Source organism: Dysidea avara, chromosome 1 (assembly GCF_963678975.1).
Source record: "Dysidea avara chromosome 1, odDysAvar1.4, whole genome shotgun sequence".
NCBI lineage: Eukaryota > Metazoa > Porifera > Demospongiae > Dictyoceratida > Dysideidae > Dysidea > Dysidea avara.
In genome coordinates this window covers 22,319,974-22,337,133 of record NC_089272.1, presented here as the reverse complement: position 1 = coordinate 22,337,133, position 17,160 = coordinate 22,319,974, and the positions used below count along the sequence as shown (strand labels likewise).

Below are 17,160 nucleotides of genomic sequence, written 5' to 3'. Positions count from 1 at the left end.
TCATAATTACATCTTCTCTTTTCGCATGCTTGCATGAAGTGGCTGTGATACAACATCTGCGACATTTGAACGGGGTAAAGTTGGCCTAATCAAGAAGAAAATGATATGCAAATGATTGCAAGAACAACACACTTTCACAACTTGTATGTGCATCTACAAGTTATTCATTAGAAGGAACTTGATGACTAACTTGATCCATTACCATAATGGAGCTGGAAACTAGAAGGATTGAGGCTGTATGCAACTGATGATAACAGACATGGGACTAGCACCAGAAGTCTTAACTTAAATTTGCACAATATAAATGCAAGCTTTCTACTGCAAATCCATGTGATAGCAACCTTATGCTCTCAGTGTTGTAATCATGGATTGAAGTATGTTGCAGCATGTGGCAGTTGCAGGGGAGAGAGTTGCAGAAGTGCTGAAGAAACTGTTTACAATAATCGTGACAAATATATTTGTTCAGAACTTACATGATAGGCACCTTTTTTATTTCTATAACTAGTCTTATCCTTATTTCATACAGCTAATACTGATTGCAATGAATTTCTTATGAGAAAATATTTTAAGGATAATATGCATTTTTGTTAACCACAAATGACCAGATTTGCAAAAGTAGGTCTACCAAATGCATTTAATAAAGAAACCACAACTTAGTGTACAAGGTGAATATCAACCTGAAATTTTCTCCACCTAATAAGTGATGCTGGTGCACACTACTGATCAAATTTCAAGTCAATACCATTTTCCAATCTGAAGTTATGAGTTATCAAAGTTGGTAAATTGGATATTTGTGAAAGATCCACTTTCCTGAATCCAGTCATATATGCCTCAATACTAAATTGGCCATAAAATTTTTTCCCCAAGGTAGATTTTGGATATGTTATTCTATGAAAAATTTGCTTTCTAATGGTACCAAAATCAGCTTTCTTTGAATTTTTTCCGGGTCCAACTTTAAATCTACTGGACTATTTATTTACCTTGAAACATTTGTTATTCCTGGCATATCTTATAGGGATAGATATGCCATTTTTCGGTTGCTTTACACCCATATACATGTAGCTGTGAAACTGGATGGAATATCATAACTGCTTAATGAGCAGATCATAACTGCCAGTGATGAATGACATTTCTAGCACCAAATGATTATACCTATAGCAGATTCCTACTACAAGTGTGATATCAATGTTCACGAGAAAGGTACCCAAAATATGCATTTTTGAATGAATATCCTATATAGGTTATTTGGTTATGAAAATAACTGATAGCTGGAATATCTAGTCAGTTAATAGGTTTATCTAGTAAGGTTTCACAGCACTACATATGTATAGTCCATGCATTCATAACGTCTTCAAGAATTCTTTTTACCTCTTGCCATATGCATCATAAAAAGGCACTATGATGTGCAATCTCACTTACTTTTGTTGTCAAATTGAATTTGCATGGCTTATTACATCATGTAGTAGGAAATTTAACTAGTGTAAAAATAATTTTTAAAATTAGAACATGGGAATATAGATCACTGAAAAAGTAAAGAAACAAGAGTCAAACAAGCTAGCATGTTAATCAATGGATATAGAAGAAACTACAGTAGTTTCTCCATAAATCAGGGGCAGATAACGTACTGAGAATGCTTCTGTGTAAATGTTCATTTGAGTCCAAATAGAGATCTCTGTGTGTTTAACATGCTGACTCTTGTTTCTTTACTTTTTTCAGCAATCTCTATTCCCATGTCAACTTTAAATTTTAAAACACTAGTTTGTTTCTTTTATAAATCCATTTGTGGATAGCTAACATGATAATACGATGTGCTGGTGGTGCTTGATATTACACAGTACTAAACATGTATATCAAGTTAGTCATCATGTACAGTAGCTGTTAAGTAGTCAGCTTGTTGGTTACCCTTGCAGAGACTATAAGTTAGAAGATCAATGGCAGAGTGAATTTGCTTGAGATTGGGTATTATCATTGTAACATGCATTTAAAAATAGATCATGGACATGAAGAAAGACATAGGAAGGAAAGTTATGTAGTTTATATCCCCAAAAAGTCTCTTGTGGAAAAAAAAAAGATGAACAAAATGGTATATTTCAGTTTTTTTAAATGTACTTTAATTAGTTCTTTTTGACTTCATATTTTCCAGTGGGCCTATGCGTCTTCCAAATTAACTTCTTCTAAGGTTCCTTGTGTGGTTGGGGGACCTTCCTAAGGTGGTGTTTAGGTGTAGGATTTTGCCAAAACATAGGCGATCTCTATTGTGCATGATACAGTGTAAGCAAGGAATACATGCAAAATATGTGCTATTAGCCCAAATAATTTTGTATGGTAGCACAATTATTCTTATTCTGGGTGCGATAATCATGCACCTGGTACTGTAGAAGAAGACCAGGTGGAAAGCCCATGTGTCAATAAATGACAATCAATATAATTATTGTAAGTCTGCTTGTAAATTTCAATGTAATACCACCTAATGCTTGATCTGCAGTAGGAGGTGCACACCCAGCACAGCATTCTTTTGCACATTTCTAGACATAGTTCCATGTGAAGTACTTAAGTGTATACATAATGTATACATACAAACAAACCTTGTCATACACACATACTTGTTCTTGAATGTCTTATAATGTGTGTGTACAGATCCCATAAAATTAAAGTAGGTACAACATGGACTTGCTAAGGACTTGAATCTTGTACACATACATTATGTATGTAGCTTAAATGCATGTGTATCAAGATAATTATCATAATACATACAGTATAAATTTGTAAGTGGTTAACCAATTAGAAATGTAAGCACAGGTTATTATATTTTTACTATAGATGGTTGAATCAGAGACTCAAAATACAGCTTCCTTTGTCTGCTGTAGCTAAGTACATTTAGCCACAAATATTGCAAAAATTATAAATGTGGTAGGGAAAATGGCAGTGCAAACAGGAGTCATAGAAAGAATTATACTAAAGCTTATGTGATCTCGTGTGTAATTGTATGTATGCAAGCCTTGTATTATTTTTAACAAGTTTTTATAAAATCTTTAAACCATAAATCGTGATTGCATGTACAGTATGCTGCATTTTAATTGTCATGATTTCAATAGCTGATGCAGACTCTAAAGCCATTATATACTTCTATTAACATTCTATTATGGCCAAGCCCAAAGGTAGTTAGATGGATGCATTTGGATCAGAACTAAAACTTCAGACTAATTTTTCCTCTTTACGTGTGCACATTTGCACTTCATGGTTATTACTGAGTTACATTTATACGTACATGAAAAACACTGTACTGCTCATATTAGCTAGTTGGTGGGTGTACTCTTTAAGGGCGTGTAACAATAGTGAAAATTATACTTAAACACAACTTGTGTAAATCTCATAAAAGAATTTACATAAGAGAATTGTGTGTTTTGACTCTGATAAAGAAATGTTCATAAACTATTAAGAGTTATAAGTTTGTTATACGTATATATACAGCAAAGAATTATTGCCTGATTATTGCGATATAAAGGATGCGCAAATCACTTGCTGCATGGTTTCTGCATTTTTAAGGCTACAGTTTAGGGTGGAACTATTGTAGACTAACAAGTGCTTCAATTATGTGTAAATGAATCCATACAAATGTTACATTTATTTGGCTTTCTCAGGTTACTGTTGCTATAATGTCCTTGTACTTGGTTAGCTGGTGCACAAACTGAAATTTTTGTACAGTGGTAGCAGTGAATTGACTGTAGGTAGATTCTGAATAATTAAGTAGTAATCTATGTTTGTATGTTATGTATGTATTATTTATTTAATGAAATAAAATCTAGTAGTTAGTTGATAGCTTGCTGCTTTTTCCATACCAACTAGCTATCATGAAGATGATTTTATTATTGTGGATCAGTTTTGTTGCAGCACTCTTAAATGTATCAGTGAGCCAAAGTAAGTTATATAAAATTATATTAGCAGCTTAACTAACTATATATACTTTACTTTCTTAATTATTTATAGGTCCAAACCAAGTAGAGTCATGTATTTCATACAGTTCCTCAGAAGAAGCTTTTTTAAATATCATTTGGAACAATGTACGTAGTTTGTAACTGTTGTATCATATATTGGTCAACCATTGGAAATGTTGTGTTTTTCTGATTCAGGAAAATGTGGATCTTTCACGTCAACAAATATCCATTCGCTATCAGGCTGTAGGAGGCAATGTGCTTAAAGTAATATCATGTTTTGATGAGAACAACATAACTGGCATTGACCTATTTGATGACACAGCAGACCAAACTGTAGAAGTTGCTACTACAGATAATTGTACTGATAACAGTCTTCCTCAAAATGTGATTGGGTCTGCTATTGCTAGTATGTGATAGAGTGTATAGTGCAGTAATTAACCTTACACATTGTGTGCTTAACCCAGTTTGTTTGTATGTATAATGATAACATTTTGTCTACAAGATAGCCTCAGCTTATTAGAGTAGATCCTTTGCTTTTATATGCTATTGTAATGCAATTATCTCTATTGCATACATGAATTATTTTCCCTACAGTATGACATGTACACAATCTTTTTTTACAGCATTTGGCTACATATCAGATGTAGATACTGCACTGTCTGGAGATAATTCAAGTATAATTGTTACTTGCAGTTTGGCATGCCAGACAGACTTCATAACTGGTTGTAGCATTTCACTTTCTGGATGTGGAGAACAAACCACCTTGTCTTGCACTGTTGATGGGTCTTTTGAGTACAGACCAAGGCAATGTTCAGTCGAATTTCAAAATTTGCTTCCTACAAGCTATTTATATACAGCTAGTGTGATGGCTGATATTGATATGCCACTGATGAGGGAAGAAAATGTGCTTAGTATTACAGGATCATTTGCAACTAGTGGTATGTTTATATGGTGTATCTGGATGTACGTACATTTCAAGTACGTACATACTGTACTAAATGTGATTCTTTTGTTGCTTTAAATGCAATATAGTTAATGCTGTGACTATGAAACTGAGTTTATATGAGCACAACCATAGCATTTTGTTCAGACAGTAAAATCTAGAGTTTATGAACTCTTAGTATTGTATATATATATTGCATTCTGTAAAATTAAGAGAGAAATGTTATAGTTTTGTATATTGTATTATAAGTAACTCTGAATTTTGTAGACCCCAATAATTTCTCCTGTGAGCGACCAACTAGCGAAACCAACATTACCACAACCAATATCAACGTTCCTAATGGTGATAGTAACATAGGGGGCAACTCAAGCAACCCTGACAACACAAATGTTGATAATAGTACAATGACCAATAGCACTATTCCTAATGATGATATCAGCAATCCAATAGCTAACGACACGAGCAAGGATGATATCAGTCCTGTTACTGATAGTCCTAACATTCATACTCCATCACCAAGCCCTATGAATGAAGATTTTTCTAACTCTACAATGGGTGAAGGTGATGACGAAAGTATTCTTGACACGATAGAGTCACTTCCAGTACCGGCTATTGCCAGTGTTGGTGCTGTTATTTTAATTATGATAATTGTGGTCACTATATTGCTAATAGTTTGCTGTAGAATGAAAAGATCTTCTAAGAATGGTATGTATGTAATTAGCATGTTTTGCTACATAGTTGTTTTCTATTCACACCTGATGAAATTGTTTACCCATCACATGTCCATGTTTTCTGGGACTGTTTACAAATAGTAAAGGATTGATCAAAATAGAATATCATCAGTGACTTCTGTGTAGGCTGTGAAAGTTTTCCAATTATTGTATGGTTTAGTACATATCCTGCATAACCTGTCCATGAATGTACACACTGCACATGATTGAACATTACATTTATTGTTCATTTTTTGCTACTGTAGATAAATCTAAACAACATGGAGTGGAAAGGTGAGATAGTGGCCTGTGTCTATCTATAATTTGTTATCAAACATAACAGATGCGTTTACAACCATTAATACACGCACACACATGTACACACACATGCATGCATACACACACATAGATTACATATACACACATAAGTAGTATACAGTAATATTTTCACTCTCACTGAACAGCTGCTTTTATTGGTGAATATACTTCCTGTTTATAGTATAAAAATACTCTCTTAAAAGTATATATAATACATCAATATCGTGTCCTGTACAAAATCTCCAATAGCAGCTTGTGGTATATTTTTGATATACTACAGCAAACTAGCCAATAGAATTAGTATATCACTTGTACATTTGATATACACATCTGATTAACTAAAAATTTTTGATAGTGTTTAGTAGTTTTACCAGTTAGGCATGTCCGACTTGACAACTACTACTACCATAGTAACCAATACATGTTACTTAACAACAACAACATTGTTGCCTAGCATCCGTTGCTAGGCAACCACAACTAATTCTAAAATGAGTTTGACACCATAGCAATGGTTGCAAAAAGCATGTAACTAAGTCAGGTTTAACTTTTTTTGCCTAGCAACTGTTGCTATGAATTGTGCGACCAATTTTCAAGAAGATTGCAGTCTGCAACACATGTGCATGCTCCTTGAGCATGTTAATCACAAGGAATTACTTACCAATACTAATAATGGTGTAAAAAAAAACATTTAAAATTGCTGTTACTGCTTCCAAGTGGGAGATGAGATGTTGTATTAACATATTATACTACAGTCTCCTTGCACCGATCAACCCCCCTTGATTCCAAATGTTATTAATGTACCACTAGTTAACATTGTTTGATTTTATCTGTGCTCCATCTTCTATTGCTATAAAAGTTGTACGATACAGGGAATAATAATAGTGATACATAGCCTGTAATTTTTATGTATACATGTGTCGCCTGTAATTTTTATGTATACATGTGTCTACATGTATACATAAAAATTACAGGCTATGTATCACTATTATTGTACGTGTACTTGCATGTATCATAATGCATTATGCAATATGAATAGTACAAACTGTGTTCTTTTTGTGCATGCCCAGCCCAAACTGCTTCTGAAGCAAGTTTGTCTTTCATTTGTAGTGGGACTGATTGTGCAAGTTTTACATTTCAAAATTCGACGCAGGCACTATTTGGGGGTCATGCGGACTCATGTAGTGAAGTCAGATCCAATAACCAATCCTCCATCACTGCTAGCAGTAGTGTTGACCAACTGCCATCATATGATCACCTAGAAAAGTCATACCAAGCGAAAGAATCAAGTCCTATTTCTCAGGGTTCTTCCAATAGAAACTCTGATGTAAATAACCACATACAGAATCGTGATTCCTCTTTCAGTGCATTAGATGATGAGTTATTGGATGATTTTGATTATGATGAAATTGAGGAACCAACAAATGATGCCACCACTTCAACTCAATACAACAACCTCGTACATAGTGGCAAAGAACAAAGATTAAGTGAGTGGTAATGCGCATTTAATTAGATAACCAGTCTTATTAATTACTTTTATTTAATTTAGTGATACAGTTAATATGTATATAATGTGATAACCAGTCTAAGCATTGATATACATATTTATAAGTAGAGTTTATTGTCTTACAAGTATGACAACTATTGTCATAGTTAGTAGTGCTGTACCTATGCACTAAAGAATATAGACAATGTGTGCACTCCACTATGGGACCAGTCAGCAACAACATGTGTACACATATGATTCCATTTTCTAGTAAGGTGTGCCTGTTTGACAACAAAGAAGACATAACTATAAAACTATTTCATGTGGTTTTCCTTAACTTTACTACTATGTTAATGAGAGGTGTATATTAATTGAAAACTGTTACAGACTGTAAGCACTGTTGACTGTAATCACACACCCAGTTTATGTGTTTGTAAGAAGTAAAGCAATCATGACTAATTTCATTGTTTCTAGCAATATCATGAGTTAAATGTTTATATGGGCAGGCAGGGAGGGTGTCTACACATCCTGCAAACAATGAGACTTTTTGGCTACCTGTACACAGTGACTATCTGGATGCATAATCAGTAGCATATACACAAATTCTTTACTGGTGGACCTGTGTATAATGACATGCTTGCATGGTCACCAGGCATCTTTGACTTTGCAATATTTCCTGCGTTTACTGTATTTACATGGTTAAGTGTCACAGTGTTTATTTCCTTGGTTCAAAAATCAATGCATCCACTATTCAAACTCAACCACTACTTGATGCTTGAAAACGACATTTAAGGCTTTACCTTCCATATTCAATTGTGGCACCACGCAAGTGTGGCTATTATTAAAAGTGCTGCATTTAACCAAGTATGGTATCTATTCTTGGTAGCTGTGTCATCCCTGGACTCTTTCCTTTCACGTAATTACCTATACTTTTAACAGATAAACCCCATATGCTTGTACATATGTATATGTACACAGGCCTGCCAACCTGGAACGTAAAAAATCTTGAGATTTCTGTACCCTTATTGTAGTATTGCAGTGTGTAGTAAAAAAAAACTGGTAGATGCTATGCTGAGACCAAAAAAGGTCTCGACTTTTTAAATTTGAAATCCGTGACATTCGCGCTACAAACCGTGAGATTCTATCCAACGAAGGTTAGTGAAACCGTGAGAGTTAGCAGGCCTCAAAAACCGTGAGATTCGATCTACTGCCCTTGAGCAGGGTAGTGAAACCGTGAGACTCACGGTAAACCCGTGAGAGTTGGCAGGCCTGTGTACATACACTATACAGTATACACAAAACTGATACAGTATGAGGATGGAAGTAGAGCAGAAGGATGGTACATGCATAATGCATGTACAAGCACACAAACATGCCCACGAGTGATTCGGATAGCCAGTTCAGCACATAGTTTTGCCCGTCAGCTGCGCTATTTAAAATTCAACATGTCAAGCGGTCATACAGACTTTGAATATACATATGTTTTGATGCTAGACTCTACAGAGCTGGTGCTTTTGGAATCACTGACTATAAATACCATTGTGTGTATATATATCAGCGTTGCAACCAGGTCGGGTCATCCGGGTCACATTTTCTCCGGGTCATCCGGGTCTGACCCGGATTGGATCACGTGAGAAATGAAATTGTTCGTTTGACGACGTGGAAACTTATAAACGCTATCGCGTAGCTCTTTCGTGAGCCACGCCCACTTATCGCGTTACAAACATATGCTCAGCCACGCCCATTTATTAGTAAGTGCAGTATGTAGCACGAAACTGAGGGTATCTATGGTAGTGTCCGCAACGCGAAAAATCGATATCCTCCAATCAACTACCTAACTATATTGTCATGTGTTAGGCTAAGTGTAACTTGAATAACACTAGCGTGGCAGCCAAGTTTGTCACTTTCTTCTGGTAAAAAATGTTACAAATGTCTTAAAATCACGTGATTTTTCGTTGCAGCAGTTCGTAGGGTTCTTCGTAGCTATGATATTCACTCTCAACATTTTTCAAGTAGTCTACCATCAACTCAAAGTATTGGTGGTTTGATTTTATTGGTCAGTTTCCGGTAGCAGCACGATATGTGCAGCTTTTTGGCGACAGACAAATGTTTATTCTTCTGGAGCACAGGACAAGCAGAGCAGCAACTGCGCCGTGGGTCAGCAATGACCAGTACTAGGTAAAGTACCTGCATGCGGAGTATGGTTATAATTGAAGCTTGTTAGCCATCTGGCTGAACCATCTATATGCTGAAAATTTTTATTTTTTTTCACTATTAATTTAAAAAAAAATCTTAACAATAGCTTATTACAATTACAAACAACTATTACAACTACATAAACTACAGCTAGCTACAGGGGAAAACTATTACTAGGGGAAAAGGGGATTGTCATCATTATCCGAGCCCTGAAGGGCCCAGTACCTCAAGATCATCTTAGCATTGTTGGACCACAGTTGCACAGACAGTTGTTGTAGCAAGTTCTTTCTAGCAACTTTCTGAGGGACACCGCTGCGAGGAGTGGTACGGTCAGCTATACTCTGTAAAGCTTTTAGAGCAAAAGGTGTCCAAACTCCAAATGTTTCCACAACTAATGGAATGAAATCTGACCCCACCTTCTCCACAGCTGCCAAATGCTTCTCATCCTTGGCAACCTCTCCAGCAGCAGCAGCCACCCCAGCACATGAAGCACAGGAGGAGATAAAAGCAGGCTGAGTGGTGCAGCATATGGAGACATCGAAGTAAGCTGGATGACCATGCTGGAAGTCAGGATGAAAAACATCGCCAGGGCGCAACCCATCATCATAAGAAGCTCTCTGTTCCTTACGAACTCCAGGGTGATCCTGTGAAAGGGCATTATAAATGATGTTTACCAGAGCATCATGTCGACGTATTCTCATTGGGCCTTGAGAGCAACCTAACAGATGGTCACCATAGTTATCGATGGTAGAAAGACAGGTACACAAAGGAGAGAACGGAAACAAAGAAACACCCAACCATATACGTAATCCAATAACAAATTCAGGTCCAGAGATAGCCAAACCCAGACTGACTCGAGGAATAGCTTTGAGCCATCCACTACTTGTGCCAGAAGGGTGTGACAAAGCAGTCAAACGAGCTTGATCGCAAATGCCAAAGGATGCAAATAAGTCATCAAATAAATGTTTGTCTAATGTAGCTTGCAGGTCCTTCTTAGAGGTGTGCGATTATCTAGATATATTCGATTATCGAGATATCATAAGACTTATCAAGATAAGGATTATAGGTTTATTAATCTAGATAATAGTAAACTTCCGTAAATTATTTTTATACCTGATGATGTAGGCACCTCCTGGGGGCTCCAACTCTCCTACCACTTGGGAACAGCGTTAAGACTAACATTTTTCACTTTTTTATAATCTTAAAATTGCAATTTTCTCACTTTACTGGTTACAATATTGGTAGTTTACTAAAATAAATAATTGTTTCAGTTATCGAGATATGTTAGATAATCGAGATAAGTTCAAAGGAAATATTGAGATATGTCTAAATTAGTCATCGCACATCTCTAGTCCTTCTGAGAGGCTGAGAAAAGCAAATGACCACTGGAAATACCCGATTCAGAAAGTAAGGTAGCAGCATCCTCTTCATTAGGGAAACTGAGCTGATTAATATCAACAGAAAGAAGGGTGGAGGCTAATTCACGAACACTGTTACATGAACCCAAAAATGCAGGTGAAGCAGAAAAAGCAGATTCACGTAACCCCAGGCCTCCTAATCGAAATGGCAAAGATGCCTGTCTCCAAAAAGTGTCGAAAAGACTGCACTGCATAATCCTACCAAGGCAGGAATGAAGAATGCTGAAATTCGGCCAAAATGATGCAATTTTTGCAAACAAATACCAGAATGGTTGATACATCAGTGAGACAGTCTCCAACAGCAAGGATATGAAGCTTATAAACACCTAACAATGCGGCTATCTCGCCCAGTAAATGCATAGAGCATGAAATAGGCACTCACGTGATCGAAATTCAAATCGAGGATATACCCATGAAATCGCTTTCATTTGTGAATAGGCATCATGCAGTGTGCTCCTTTTGTAAATATTTGCGTTAATTGTTCACTCAGGCGTGGTCTGGGCCAGTGCAGGTGTGTTTTATGCTGTGATGGCATCATAGGGAGAGTCTCAGACTGCTGGGCTAATCAAGATGCTGAACCTAATGCACACAAACTGATTGCCACTTGATTCCAAGTGATTTTAAGGTAATTGGAATAGATTATGGTTGTATTTTTCGAGATCTGAATATCGATCACGTGAGTGCCTATTTCATGTATTGGATTGCTCTATGTGTTTACTGGGCGAGATAGCCGTATTGTTAGGTGTTTATAAGCTTCGTATCCTTGCTGTTGGAGACTGTCTCACTGATGTATCAACCATTCTGGTATTTGTTTGCAAAAATCGCATCCGGCATTTTGACCGAATTTCAGCATATAGATGGCTCAGCCAGATGGCTCAGCCAGATGGCTCAGCCAGATGGCTAACAAGCTTCAATTATAACCATACTCCGCATGCAGGTACTTTACCTAGTACTGGTCATTGCTGACCCACGGCGCAGTTGCTGCTCTGCTTGTCCTGTGCTCCAGAGCAAGAAACATTTTGTCTGTCGCCAAAAAGCTGCACATATCGTGCTGCCACCAGAAACTGACCAATAAAATCAAATCACCAATACTTTGAGTTGATGGTAGACTACTTGAACAATGTTAAGAGTGAATATCGTGGCATACGAAGAGCCCTACGAACTGCTGCAACGAAAAATCACGTGATTTTAAGACATTTGTAACGTTTTTTACCAGAAGAAAGTGACAAACTTGGCTGCCACGCTAGTGTTATTCAAGTTACACTTAGCCTAACACATGACAATGGTTAGGTAGTTGATTGGAGGATATCGATTTTTCGCGTTGCGGACTCTATCTATGGTGAGGGGTAGCTATTGTTAGTAGGTGATGACCTTTTTTTTTTGGTCTTCAACCTACAGCTAGGCTGAAGTTGCAATTCTAAAAGCCTGGATCCGCCCCTGTTTACTCAACACGAATCGAACGCTCAAAACATAGTCTTGCTCGCTCGAGACTAGCCGAAACATAGCTCTTATCGCACGCCTCGGCTTTAATTAATCCGGGTCAAATCTGGGTCAGTGGGTCATCCGGGTCAGCAGTAGTGACCCGGTTTCAACACTGATATATATACATATATGTGACCGGATTTTACAAAACCAGGCTTCCACACACATCCAAATTTACGACTTTGAAGGACCATAATTCAGTATGAAAGTGAGCTATCAGTTTCCAATTTGGACTTGTTATTACATAAAGCAATGAAAGCATTGTGTGAAAATTGTAGGGAAATAGCATACTGCGTTGTCAAGTTACTAGCAATTAAAGTCGAAGAATTGGATGTGTGTGGAAGCCTGGTTTTGTCAAATCCGGTCACATATATATAATATACACAGTATTGAGAAATACACATTACTAAAGTAATTTTAGCAATGCCTTATGTTATACTTAGGGGTATTCTAAGTAATATAAGACATAAATATAACGTAGGAAGAAGCTCTAATCCATTACTAGTAGAAAAGTATTATTATTATTATGTAAGTTACTAATATTAACTATAATCATAGGTAGATGTGAGTGCAGCCTAGTCATTTATAGGTATGGCTGAACCATAAAGCTGAGGTACATGTAAAAGTAAAAAGAAATCAGCCTATACTGCAAGTGGAAGTACTGTACCAGCAGTCCCACAAAGAAACTTTACTATAGCTGAATAGTTGGCTATAATGAAAAGCAACTTTACTTTCATTTGGACTAGTAACTAACTGCAACTTATTATGTTGAAAGAGGAGTAATATTATTACATTGACCAAGTGACTTGCCTAACACTGTGTATATATACACTGCATTACAGGCTTATATATAGGTCTCTACTAAGATATTGAAGATTATTATATTAAATTACATGTATGGAATGTCTACTTGTACTGTTTCAGAAATCGACAATCCTCCTGCACCATCATCAGGAACATATGAAAGATTGAGCCAACCTCCTACTGATGACAATTATGCAGTTCCACCTGAATTAGGTACAATGGTCACATTTTGTTTCATCTGACTGACCGCTTTATAGAACATCCAGCTCTGACTTATGTGTAAAATGAATTAATTAGTTTGACTTGTATTAATACCAGACATGGGTCAAGCCTTAAGCATTATAAGCACTTTAAGCACATGTTTTGAAGTGCTTACAAGTATTTGTTACTGTGCAGCATTTTAGTATGTGCTGGACCAGGTATACTTAATTACTTATATTTAAAAGTGCTTATAAGCACTATTAAAGCACAAAAGCTGCCTGCTCTTATCTAAAGTCTTTGATTCAATGAGCTTCTCATGTAACAGCGAAAAGGTGCTATCACACACAGCCTAGCAGACACAGCATTTTACTCATTTGTTGCTATGGGTTCTTGCATTATATAAGGCTGAATTATTAAGGGAAACAACCATTTTCCATTGTGCTGAAGACAGAATGGCAGAGAAGAAGTACGTGTCTTCTGTAGTTAATCACTTTGACTTACCAGATTGTTTGGATGGAACAATCTGTCAATATGTCCCATCTTTAGACAGTATATTTTAAGTAAATAAGTAATCATCTCAAGCACTTTTATTGTGTTTCACTTTGTATTTGAAGCATTTATTTAATTGCAGTATTAAGCACTTTTACAGGTTCTTGAAAAGTGCTTTGAGCCCTTGACCTAAATACTTGACCCATATCTGATTAATACCTCATAGTTTAGTTCTGGAGCAAGCGAGCAACCCAGCTTCTATAGTGACCCATGCCCACTTATCAGGAATCTGTGATACTGTTTGTAGACATGTGTGGAGCCACACTAATTTATCAGTAAAGTGTGTTGGAAGTTTGTAGGTACGTATGCACAAATCCCATTTATAGTAAATATGTTTTTCTCTCTGTAGAGTGTAGACTAGCATAGAACCACGTTCACTTACTGAATGTTAATAATAAAACATACCTGTACTATAAACATGCTAGTGGAATGCCCAAATCTTACTCTTGGCATACTTTATGCCTCAGAGTTTACTAAACTGAGTCACGTCCAGATCTGACCCAGATTTCTATCCAAATCAGTGGATCATTCTACTGACCCAGTTCAAACCTGACTGAAAGCACAGTTCTGTTTCGCTTTACAAAGAGACAATCTCTAGTCTCAAATACCACGTAGGCCTGGTAACCACTGTAACAGTACAGATTGATGGTATTGCTGTTTGAAAATAGATGCAACAAACCAATTTAAAATGCACTGTTAGTATATCATTTTTCCAACCTTTACTTCACACTGTAAATAATTGTACAATGTACTGTATGTCTACTATTTATATGGCAGATGACGTTGAGCTTAATGAAGCTAAAACAAAGTCTACCCATGAGTATGAAGTACCACCAGATGTAAACCATTCTCTAAATAGTGAAGGTATGTACATATATAATTTGACTTGCTATAAGAAGCAGTGTCATTGTGTTTTGCAGATAATACTAACACCACATATGATCATCTGAGTCCAAAGCCTTTTAATGTATATGATCGAGTGGCTTCAGGATTTCGTACGTAATTTTAATGCTATTTATGATTTCTTATATTCAGTATTATTATGCAGAATATGATTACCCTACCAACAGCACTCTTTCTGCCCTCAGAAAGAATCAATATGACACTTTACTGCCAAAAGTGCCGGTAGTGGGACAAACTTCTCAACCTGGTAAGTGATACTTTAATTGCATATTTGCAGGTTCATGTACAGTGTATACAAACATTGTTGTTTCAATACAACAGATTCACAGTCAAATAGAGTGGTAACACAACAGCCAAGTCCATATAAAGTTCAACACAGTCCTGGACCACTGACTGGTGATATGTACACTGTACCAAAGAAATTTGAAATTAAGTCATCCACTTCTTTTCATGATTATGATATTGTGGCAGATGCTTTTGATGGTATATTACTACTGTATATGTAGATGCATAAACTACAAGTACTTTCTTTCTATTTAATAGGTGGTCAGTCAACGGTGTTTTAAAACATGGAGTTATAGCATATGATTTTCAACAGAAAAACTTCTGTGCTTCCTATAAAATATGTATTTTTAATTCACATACATGTGCATTTTATTTTGGCATAAACATAAATATATGATTCACTATTGTAGTGCTTCAGTGGAATAAATTATATGATTCACTATTACAGTGCTTCAGTGGAATAAATTATATGCAAAAATATCCAAGTCCATGTTGAGGATTAATTCCAACAAACAATGCTCATACGTAGTTCTGGTGATCATATCATGCTGCCTGTTTCCTGAGAGAGGTCAGCTGCCTTTACATTGAGTATATCAGCATATGTGATGTAGTTTCTGCTTCACTTCTTTGTACTGCAACCGCGGCTGCATATCAGTGAAGGTTATCAGATCAAAGTACAATTTCAGTATGTCATTTGATCTCCCTGTAATTTAGAGCTATCTCACTGTTTGTATAATGCACAAAAGTACTATCTACTGTAGCTCCTCTAACACTATAATGTACAAATAGTAGCTTTAGTCACTTAAAAAGTATAGTGGGTTCACTCCACCAATATTATCTTGTACCTGTTGCATTATTGTTTGGACAACCATGCAGATATAATCTCATATTCCTTAATATAGTATTAGCCTTCCAGTAGTGTTGTGGTTCATTATTAGTTTCACAGTTTGCAGTAAGACCATGGTTATAAGCTCTGAAGTAAGATGGGTGAGTAGTTACAGAAGAGCTCAGTTTAGAGTAGGGGCCAGGTCTATGTACTAATTCATCCATTATATCACAAAATTCAACCAGTGCATCCAGCCCTAGTAGTTGTGATAAAGAATAAGATGTCAAAATGATCAAAACGTTGAGCAACTATAAAATTGCTCTGTAGGGTCCAAAATTATTAAAATTAATGTACTGACATCTTTATCACAAACTGGTTAAATTTTGTGGTATAGTAGTAATCATATCTGAGGCAATCTCTGGTGGTAACAGCTCATATTCTGTAGCAAATCTTCTGGAGAAACTGTCTACTTGTGGGGTCTGGCAGATTTCAATTCAAAAAATAAACAAAAATTATAGTAAATCATTTCAGCTGCAACTGACTTTTATGACTGCTCTATTAAAGTATCCCAATTTTAACAGGTACTAGGTGCAGGTGCTAAAATTTAGACCTTCTGAAATCAAGTGAAAAAGCTCCATTTCCATTCCCTTTGCTACTTACAGCCACACCAGCCACTTTCTTTTAAGAGATCACCTGATTTACATCACTTTATTTTGAGGTTGTCATAACATGCACGGCTGTGACCTGTCAGATGTGTGAAACAGAATATTATTTGTTATACCAAGACTTTATAATATACAATATTAAGGAAGAGTGTCAAACTGCCAATACAAACTGTGTAAAATTAGACTTTTGAAAGCTTTGATCCAATTGACACATTTACTGGTGGAAGGCATGTGTTGAGATGGTGAAACCTTTGTACAAACCAAGATGTTGATATTCTATCTTACTCAGTGTATTTGCTGGAATGTATTCCTGTTGGACACTAGCTCTCTCTTACTACTTTATATTATGAACTCTTGGTTATACTGTGTACAAATCACATATATGATGCACAGATATAATTACTTGAGTCATTGCTAACTGATCTAAGGAGGGATAATTAGC

The 17,160-nt window shown here is 36.3% G+C and overlaps 1 protein-coding gene across 2 annotated transcripts; it reads left to right on the top strand.

Moving 5' to 3' along the window:
• Positions 1-3,643: 3,643 nt before the first annotated feature.
• On the top strand, positions 3,644-15,624 carry LOC136259340 (probable serine/threonine-protein kinase DDB_G0276461). Of its 2 annotated transcripts, none has more exons than XM_066052842.1 (14): positions 3,644-3,724; positions 3,847-3,918; positions 3,988-4,061; positions 4,131-4,341; positions 4,559-4,873; positions 5,146-5,583; positions 5,855-5,882; positions 7,014-7,390; positions 13,410-13,502; positions 14,817-14,903; positions 14,960-15,034; positions 15,088-15,189; positions 15,264-15,425; positions 15,486-15,624. In XM_066052842.1, exons 2-14 carry the CDS (start codon positions 3,852-3,854, stop codon positions 15,506-15,508), a joined length of 2,052 nt encoding a protein of 683 aa, XP_065908914.1. In that variant the 5' UTR covers positions 3,644-3,724; positions 3,847-3,851; the 3' UTR covers positions 15,509-15,624. The 2 variants fall into 2 exon arrangements, with proteins under 2 accessions (XP_065908914.1, XP_065908908.1); XM_066052836.1 differs by having other exon boundaries at positions 14,814-14,903.
• Positions 15,625-17,160: the final 1,536 nt, after the last annotated feature.